Genomic DNA, 10,761 nt, shown 5'->3' on the forward strand with positions numbered 1-10,761 from the left:
CTACTGTTCCTAGACGTTCTGATAATGAAGACCCCTGATGGTGCATTGGAGCATTCTGTCTATAGGAAGAAGACACACACAGACACATAGCTAAACAACACCTGCCATCATCTAGCACAGTGAAGTCTGTGCTCAGCATATTGGTACACAGAACATGAGCTATGTGTGACAAGGAAGGCCTACGTACCAAGTTATAGCATTTAAGTGAAATCTTTCAGAGGAATGGTTGCTCTGAGACACAAACAAGATGCACTCTCCAGCCAAGGAGGGAGAAGAAAATAAACACTCTAGAAGAAGAAACTAAGTACCTGGCATTCTTTCCACAAACAGGGTCAGCCAGAGCCAAGATTGCCAGTATAATGGAGAAACACAACATATAAACCATTTGTGCTCAGTGGTTAAAATGCAGAATATCTTTAGGTCAGTGATAGGCCACCTAGGGCTATGGGTACCTGGCTATGCCATGCCAATGAATTCTGGGACTTAGTTATCAAAGAAGTGAATGCAACAGAGGCAATGGACAGAATAGACAGGTGTAGCCAAGAATTGACATCTGTAACTATTCCCTTTCACCCCATTGAAGCCCCCCCCCCCCCCTAACCCCTCCAACAAATCACAACATCTCTTCTGGAGGTATGTGATTGGCCCACCTGTTGACATGTTGGGCCTTCACTAGAGTCATTTGCAGTTCAGCGGCTGTGAAGAAACCAACTCAATGTTTCACCTGACGATGATGAGCAGGAGTTTGTCGAAATGGTATGACAACACATTGCAATGACTTGGGTGGTAACTCAAGAAAATTTCATCAACCATATAAATTGCATTCTGCAAGGATACACATGACAAACTTGTATTTACAGGTGTTTAGAAGGAATACTAATGACCTTTAAAGCTGTAAAACAAGTGTGTATTATCTCCTTTGTGATTGAGACTGTTACACACAAGCAAGAAGCAAAATGTCCAAGATCAAATATGTCCTCATCTCAGAATAGTAAAGTCAGCTCAATTCCTGTAGCAGTATTTTGGTATGTAGGAATATGAGGAGTATTGATGCAAAAGAGTAACAAAACAAGGAAAATAGAAAGATTAAGAAACTTCAAGATAGATTAAAACTGTATGTCAGACCAGGACGCAAAACTAAAACCTTTGCCTTTTGTGGGCAAGTGCTCTACTGACTGAGCCATCCTAGCATGACTCATGTTCCAGAAGTAAAATACAATGCCCATAGTTCTCTTTGCCAGTTTGATTTTAGATAATGCCGTACTACATTGAATGCCAATTTCTCAGTTCGCAAACACTGTTAAACATCCAACTCTTATGTTTCATTTCTGATTGATTTATTCTGGAACATAATATTATTTGAAAATCTTGTGTGCTTGATGCTCTGCAGCTTGAAAGTATTTGTCAAAAGACATCTTGTTAACACCTTGAGCTGATCATGGAGTTAACAAGCTGTCTTTCAACGAACATGATATGATTATTTAGTTCCACTGTTTTTATCAATGGCTGTACACTTGTAGTTCACCTGCATAGGGTCCGTCACATGATATGGAATTTCATAGAGCTACTTTCATCAACCGTAATTACTGAGAATCAGAATTTGCCAGAGATATTTTGCAGTTCTTCTACCTTACCGCAGGAAAAACTAAAATTTTCCACAGATGACATTTATACAATGAGTTCTGCATCATTCAGCAATAGTGTGGACACTTACACATTGTTTTTCACCTACAACACACTCCTGAAATTTTAAAATGTAATATTTTAATGTTACATCTTAGGAAAATGCTAAATCTTTGCATTTTGTTTCAGGAAAGTGAAATTAGAGCCTGTGGCCATGGAAGTGTTTCGTCCTTGTCTCCTTGGGTGCTACTCTACTGTTTATTTATGTGGACTATTAGGGCAATATCAGTCTCCTTATGACTGACTGTTTTATAATAAAATACCATTTTCCTGTGTTTATTTTTCTGTGAGTTTGTCTCAAGAAGAGAAATAAAATGAATGTAATTACAAGCTATTGCTGCAATGGTATGACAGTGACATTACAGCAGACTTAATAAAAAGTGAACATCAATTATTAACAGATTACGTTCAGCCTACAATAACATGAATGTTTTATTTTTATTGTGTGTAATTTCAGACAGGTGCTACAGGATTTTGTTAAGAAACATCAAGTTTTAAATGTTCATGGAGGAAGTGGTATCTTCAGTGACAATTATTTTCAATAACATTTGTGGGATAGACAAAATATCACTATATATTTAACACAGTGGGCTGTGTAAATCAGTTTATTCATTATCAGACAGTCATACTTTATTTCTTACATTAGAATGAAATGTTTTACTGTTGGTGTTCAATGGTATTAAGTTATTTGATCATCTAAAAAACTGAGATGAATTATTACTGTGGATCACAATTTGGACTGGTACCACAAGTACTGTGTTACTACTTCCTTCACTCACCAGATTCTGTTTCTTTACAGAGAAATGGTGTAAATAAAAATGTAATTTGTATACAAAATAATATCATTAACTCTGTTAAGAAATCATTAAAAGTTTTATGTTAGTGTAGATAAGATATCTATTAGTTCCTGAATTATTTATTTTCAGAAATTTTAGTCTAGATATATATATGTATATGTACTATGTATCATTTTATTTTAATTGTCAAAGAATGTTTGTCCCTTGGACTGAACAATACTTTATTTTTTATATAAGATTGTAGTGGGTTGTTTTTGAGCGTATTGTGAAAAGCCTATCAAAAATGTGACACTTCATTTTGGTATCAAAAAAATTAGTTGAATTTTTATGTGCTATGGTGGATTGATTGAAGTCTTTCTGTTGAAGTATGTGTGCTGTCATAACAATGTTATATTTCTAATTTTTCGTTTTTAATTATTCTTTTCAAATTTGTGAAAATAATTTCCAAATTTTCATTAATTTTACTCTCAAGAGAGCCAATTTGTTATATCAATACTTCACAGAAAACTAATTTTCTTTGTAAGACCTAATGCAAAATATGTTTTATGCAAATCAGGGGTCGTTGGATTGAAATAACCTGCTCTTGGGTCCACTATAAAGGACTTGATGTTCAGCTCATCATATATCATTATCCATTTTCTTACAACCGTAAACATAATGTATAGCACAATTTTCACAAATCATTTAAAACAGACTGCCCCTTTTGCAATGATCAATACTGTAGATTAGTAGATGCTACAGATTTTTACATCCTAAATTTTTCGTAGCTACATTGGTTCAAACCTACAGAAGCCAGCAAGAAGTAAACTTAATACTTTTTAAAGAAAAAATTCTTCTGCTCTTCAGCTGTGCCAAACACTTAAACTGACATTGTTTTAATATTTCAGGCATAAGTACTGCAATACAAACATATCCAGATGAACATATCTCTGCAAATAAGAACCAATCATTAAACATAACATTAAATGAAACAACTAGACCAAATCTGTTATATGGAAAAACTATTAATTATCCATCAATTTCAAGTAGTAACCTTCCTAATACATATCAGTGATATTAACCACTACAACCCTTATCCCACTTCTGATTTTCTTGTGCAGTTCGATATTGTCTGTAGATCATTAAGTGTTAACTTATTAAATATATATATAATTATGCCCATATGCTTCAGATGGACTAGGAAAAGAAATGCTTTTTCTGGAGTGATGCCCTCTTGATCTTCCCCTGCATCTGTTAATGGAGAATGAAATGCACTCTGTATTTGAAAAGCTCCTTGAATGCCACCAATTCTTAACAGTTACCTAGGCTAAGCCTCATCTATTTACAGAAAGATGCAGGATTTACTTTGCCATGTATGAAAGATACAGAAATTAATCACTTAGAAGCAAATAATGAAAGTATTGTAACAATGAGACAATAAGTTTAACAAATAGACTGACTCAGCCAGTTGTATGCAGACTCGCTGTTTCTGCTGCACCAAGAAATACACCAAATATCTTTAAATAAAAGTATTTGTGTTTATTGTTTCTCTCTGACTTTGAACCCAGCAAATCTTTAATGGATAGTTTTAGGAAGATACACAAAGACTATGTGATGATAAGTCATTGCAGAAAATGTTCATTATTGTTCAGAAGAAAATGGTTTTATATTAGCAAAAACACTGGAACTTTGACACTACATAATGAGCACAACAACGCAAACTTTACTGTTAGAAATACCTCAAAGAGTAAAAGGAAAAATTACTACTACAAATGGTATGAAACTTAATAGAGACATACATTTGTGTTGAATGTGGTTGTTCATACTGTAACTTTTTATACCAGTATTAAGAAATCTTATAAATTAGAAATACAGTAGAAATGTGTGCATGTTTCTGTGTGTGAGCATGTTTTGCATAATTTCTTATATGTGAAAAGTACCTCATACTGATACACAATAAGAAAAAAAGATGTACTTTGTAATCAGATTGCATTTCTGTGGTGTGCTATATGTACTGTATGTATCCTAGCAGTGCTCCATGGCCATTACAGCAAACCATACCTCTTCTGAAGGGATAAGAGGAACATCAGTTACCATCCTCAAATGACCTGCGGCCTACTGTGCAAAAAGAAACTGCAATAATTTATTTGTGTCAGAATAAGCTGGTGCAAATCTCAATGGAACAATAATTGGACAATCCACCTTCAATGAAAGAAAAACTTATAACATAAACAATTCATGTTGCTGTGAATAAAGGTTACAATAATGAGGTGGTGATAAATTATAGTGAATTGAGATTTATTTTTTAATCTCTATTTATCAAGAAACTTACATAAAAGGAAGCATGACCGTGTGTTCATCAGTGCACAAATAGTAAGAAAGGTGTGATGACTGAAAGTTTTTCCTTGAGTATTCTATTGTTAAAGCTAAAAAGTGACAGGGAGTGAATTTTCCTTTTTAATTGTTTACCAAGTACATTTTTCCATCTCACAGTAATTTTTAAAAGTCATATGCATTTTTCATGCATTTTGCCTGTGCTCTGCCGTGTGGTTATGCTATACTATATGGTGTGATATACTTACAGGGAGTATTAGATCGTGGTGGTCTGTTACAAAAGAAGGCTTGACTTTTGAAGGGAAGGAAATTGACTTATGAATTGCATATTGTTTGGATGCCTTAATGTGGAGAATGTGTGAATTTTTACTCCAAGTCTGTTGATTGTTTGCTAATTACTCTTGCAAACATTATGTCTTCCATTTAAATTATATGAATAAGAGATCAGAATAAAAATAGTTATTGAATATAGTGAGGAAAGAGATGAATAAAAGTAGGTGGATGAATGGCACAGTTACATTTAAATAATTTATTTTTTGGTATTATTGTACTAAAATATTTAAATAAAAAGCTTTGATTATACAATCCTTGTACGTAACTGCGGTGTTGTAATAATGTGTGGGAAATTTGAAACCTTTTTGTTCAAATTAGTTTTGTCTCATGTGGAAAATATTATTATGGATTTTATTGCAATGTTTTGTGTAAAATATTAGCAACTGTTAGCTTCAATGTAATGTTAAAATTTGTATAGATTTTAGTGCTTGGAATACCCTACAATATTCCTGCTGTTTGTGGGGATATGGACACAAATGTGCATCCCCTTGTGGTTGGCTATATGAAAACCTGAAAACATTTTGTGTAAAACACAGAAAATCAGCAATAAAAATTAATAAAAATATTTCTCTACATCAATTTATTTTGATTTGTTTTGTAATGAGTCTAACATTCTACAGTGAATACCAGAGTGAACTGCAAACCACCTACATGATCATATGGCTGCGTATCACACACTACTTATTAATGAAAAAATTAATCATATTACAAGTATTTTTATCAACTATAATTCCATTTTTTCAGTGGTTCCTTAATTTAAACCTTTTATTTATGTATAGAATGGTTTTTTAAAGTACTATCCTGTTTTTGGAGGTGGAATGTATTACATATTATCTGCAAAGTAGTCCTCTGCTCGACTAATTCTTATTTCTGTGTGCAACACATTAGTAAGATATGTGGTTTTTACAAAAGAAAAAGACAAATAAACTATATCTTGTGTAATACCAGTTTCTTGGACCTCCTCTGCAGGAAAAATTGTGACAATATGTAAAATAAGTATAACTCAGAATAAGATAGAAGTCTGGTTAAAATGTGATTTTGAATAAAGATAAAAATACCAAATAAGTTCCTTAACTATAGGTATTATGAATCACCCTCAAAAAAAAAAAAAAAAAAAAAAAAAAAAAAAAAAAAATATATATATACTGTGTATCGGGAAACTCAGCAGTCATATAAATGTCAACAGGAATTTCATCAATATAAATGTCAGCATCCTCTACCAGTATCTAAATGTCTCAGCACAGAAAGGAAAAGAAAAGTTTTTACACTGTTTATTGAAGTTTGTGAAAGAAAATTTTTATTGTGGGAGCCACAGTATCTGGCAAATATGTTGATTAGAATGGTATTTATTACTGTTGTGTACATTTTATACATTTACAGACATACAAGATAGACAATGAAAAAATGCCTGACTGTGTGCTACAGAATGCAAGAAATATGTCCCTTTGGTTTAACCAGCCATATTTCATGACAAAAATCTAAGTCAGTATTTCACAAGCTACCATATAGTAACTATGAAGATGCTGCAAAATTCAAGGAAGCATCTGAGGTTTTATATTAATTTTTAAGACTATATACAGGATGAGGGCTAGGAAATGGAATTTTTTTTAGTTGATAGTATCAGTGACTGAAGTTCACCAACTCCCTCTACCCTTAGCCCACACATATAAGTTTAGTTGCAGTGGATAACTGCAGCATTGAGCATTATGTGTTTGCCATTGAAGAATTTATATGAAATGGGTAGTCTATCATGATCACTCAAAGTGCTTCCTGTTGTCACCTTAATCTCTGTGTGCATGATGTGCTTCCTTCCCACAACACAGTTTTGAGGTGGGTGAATGATTTTCACACTTTTAGTAACATGAAAATGAACAAAAAAGTGGCCATCATCATACCACAAAATGTTAATCGCATAAGAGTGTCTGTTATTCAAAGTTGGAGCCAAATAACAATATACTGCTCTCAAACACTTGGAATTGCTCGTAAATGTCTAATCACAATCTTGAACAAACATCTGAAATTTTATCCTTACAAAATCATGTTCATTTGGAATCTCCTTTTGTCTGACTATTTTCCACATGAACAATTTGGTGTACACATGTTAGAAATTTTAGAGGATGAACATGCAGTGGTGATGTTTACGAGGAAGGCTTATTTCCATCTATACAGCCATGTGGACTAATAAAATTACCATCACTGGGCACCTAGCAACCCACTAGGTTTACACCAGTGCCCTCCATACAGTGAAAAGGTAATTTTATGGGCGGGATTTCCAAAATTGGAATAATTGGACCCTATCTTTTAGGAAAAGAGAGAAATGTGGCTGTGATGATGAATTCCAAGTGTTTGTTGCTGTGCTTCCAGACTTTTTCATCGTTCACCTCGATGAAAATGGAAATGACACAGAGAACAAGTGATACTGGTAAGACAGTGCCACTGATGGTATGGCAAGGATTCCACTGGACTTTGTGTGACTGATTTTGCCTGGATACAAATTACAAAGGATGGTGACATTCCCTGACCTCCACACTCCCCAGATTTCATCCCCTATGACTTTTTTCTTTGGAGTACTTCAAGTCAAAAGTATAGGTCAGTAAACCACAAACCATCACAGATTTGAAGAGTGCCATCAGAAATGAAATTGTGGCAGTACCAAATGATATGAGTGATGATTAACTTCAAGGACCACATTAACAAATGCACTGTGAGTGAAGGTCATCATCTGCATGACATTATTTTCCACATTTGATTTGTTTCCTTCTGTTACTAAAATTTACCAAGTTACTCGGTACATTGTGCTTATTTTCAATGCAGTACAATCAAAATTGAAAATTTGACAAGGTTTTAAAATTTGTCCATTTCTTGTCCACCACCCTGTATTAGCTGATCACTGGTGAACAAAATGAAAGTACAGAAAAAGGGAGCAAAACTGAGCTATGATCATGTTGTACATATGTTACAACAGCTTGGGCAATCTAACTACTCAACCATATGATTTGACAAAACTGTAAATAATGCATAAAAAAGAATATGACAATTTATTGGTCCTACATAGATGAAATTTTCTTGTAAATATGTTGCTAGTTTATGTGTTTATTGATTCTCATTACAGTTTGTCCATAAGTTAACAATATTAAGGTATGGAGTGTACTTACTGAAAGTAGTTTTGGAATCTCCTATTCCAGCTGTGGACTGTAAGTGGCATGAGCGCTGTCAGCAAGTTGAGTCCCTCAGAAGTGACTTACTTCTTTTTCTGTGTAGTTCAAGAGACACTGGACATGAATAATACTTATAGTTATGAAAATATGTAAAATATTCATTCTAATGTGTCATTCACCTGCTAAAAGCTTATCTTGCATTGTGCAGAATACAAAATTATTTTTTTATTCAATCCATTAAGATCTCGTAGCACATAATTGAAATATAATATCAGCGAGGAACTGTCTAGATAATGATGGTACTGTATTAAAATGACAGGTTTTTGTCTATCCTTAGACCATCTTCAGACAGCATCATCAGCTGAAGCTGACGAAATGTGCAACAGCCAGTTGACCTCAGTTTCAGTGACTGAGGTCAGCTGGCTGTTGTACACATCGTCAACTATAGCTGATGGTGCTGTCTGAAGGTGGCCTAAGCATAGGCCAAAATTGGTCATTTTAATAAAGTACCATCTTGATCTAAATTGTTTCTTCAGTGATTTTATATACATTACAAGATTGCTGCTTCCTGAAAATGTTACCAAAAATGTAATTGAAATACCACATGGCAGTAACAAAGAAAATCATATGGGTGTGACATGTAATCAATAAATGTCCTCATATTCTCTTCCTCCAAATACTGCACTAATGATATAATGTTTGTACTGTAGTTTAAATATAAGTAATCCAGTAAGGACTATGACTGGGAGGAAATTATAAGTGTACATACTCTAGGCCTTTCTTTTCATTTTATTTGCAGTTGTAAAATGAAACCTAACACTTATTGGCTAACCAAAAACCACTTAAAACATACAAACAAGCAAACAACGGAAACTCCAGACCGGAATATCAACTATATAAGGGAAAGATAGATAGCTACCCATCACAAAGATGACACATTGAGTTGTAGACAGGCATAAAGAAAAGACACTTGCACATAAGCTGTCAGCCAAAGCCTACTTCAGAAAAGGAAACAGACACTCATTCAGCAAACACACACACACACACACACACACACATTTGACCGCAACTTGGACTGGCAATCCAGTACAAGATACTGGAGAAGACATTTGTGTGTGTGTGTGTGTGTGTGTGTGTGTGTGTGTGTGTGTGTGTGTGTGCATGTGCGTTCCTTTTTTGAAGAAGGTTTTGGCTGAAAACTAATGTGCAAGTGTCTTTTCATTATGCCTGTCTACAACTCAATGTGTCATCTTTGTGATGGGTAGCTCTCTATCTTTTCCTTATATTCAAACATTCCGTAGCCTCAGTTTGCAAACTAAGCACATCCAGGGGGTATTATTCTTACAAAGCACTTTTGTGTAGATGCAAAATTGTCATCAATAGTTGTTGGCTCTTGTATCATTTTTGGACCATGTATCAGCTACTTCAATACTAGATCAGGATGTGCACTGTATTCATTAAGACTATTTTCTGTGTATCAGGCTCTTCAATAGAAATTTGTATTCTCAAATGTCAGCACCGTTTGATGGAAAATTAATATCAGGATACTGTCTTTGACATTTATATTTGCATAATAAAGTAATGGAGTTGGTAGTGTTGAACTCATATGTAACAGACCTAGTGGTGTTGAACTTACATCAGGGCGTGTTGGCACATGCTGATTCCAGCTGAAAATTTGAATAGGTGGTCGAACTGTGCAGTGAGTAAGTTCAAATTTAAGTGGAAACAGAGTGTAACCAAGTTTATGAACTATAACAATTATCCATCCCTATATACCAAAAGCAATTACTGCTAGTAATTAATTCGTGCCACAAATTTTGATGTTCACTGTAAACTTATGACCTCTTAGGGGAAATTAATAACAAAATACCTGCAATAAGTGAAAGTGTTTTATATTTGTAAAATCTAAAACTCCTTTTTCAAACTGTCAGTTGCTACAAGGTTTTTGGAAAACTTGGTGCCAATATTGGCTGTTCTTATCATCCCCCTCCCCCCCCCCCCCCCCCCACACACACACACCACACAAGCAAGCCAAGTGATACAGATTGTTTAAGATATGCTGTAAGAAAAAAGGAATCAACTCACAGATTATGTTTGGAGCTAGTTACAGTAGAGAACATATGTGTATGTAATTGAACTTTGAAACTAAATATTTTGATGCTACATATTGGCACCAGAAATATCATTATTCTCTGTTTTTTACTGAGAAATTGTCATCATATATTACTACTGATATCAAAAGAGGTCCTTTCTCATTATTACTGAATGGTTTCTTTTATTAAATAAGCTCAGTACTTCTTTGCATCAGAACTGCCTCATCTCATCTCTCATTTGACTTCTGATAATAAGAACTACAGATGTAAACAATCCCAAGTCAATGTGGATGACAGAAATCTCAAAACAGTGTCATAAGCATTGTTTACCTGCAATTACTGCTGAAAATTTACCTTTTTTGCATACAAGGGTCATCAAGAAAT

The 10,761-nt window shown here is 34.2% G+C and overlaps 1 protein-coding gene across 1 annotated transcript in view; it reads left to right on the forward strand.

The window, feature by feature from the left end:
- LOC126481176 (voltage-dependent calcium channel subunit alpha-2/delta-3) overlaps positions 1-5,691 on the forward strand; it is an 885,717-nt gene extending 880,026 nt beyond the window's left edge. Inside the window, exon 27 of the mRNA XM_050104748.1 lies at positions 1,813-5,691. Within this exon, the coding sequence (XP_049960705.1) occupies positions 1,813-1,923 (111 nt within the window). The 3' untranslated portion in view covers positions 1,924-5,691. The remainder of the gene's footprint in view (positions 1-1,812) is intronic.
- Positions 5,692-10,761: the final 5,070 nt, after the last annotated feature.

The sequence above is a fragment of the Schistocerca serialis genome, chromosome 5 (assembly GCF_023864345.2).
Source record: "Schistocerca serialis cubense isolate TAMUIC-IGC-003099 chromosome 5, iqSchSeri2.2, whole genome shotgun sequence".
Lineage (NCBI taxonomy): Eukaryota > Metazoa > Arthropoda > Insecta > Orthoptera > Acrididae > Schistocerca > Schistocerca serialis.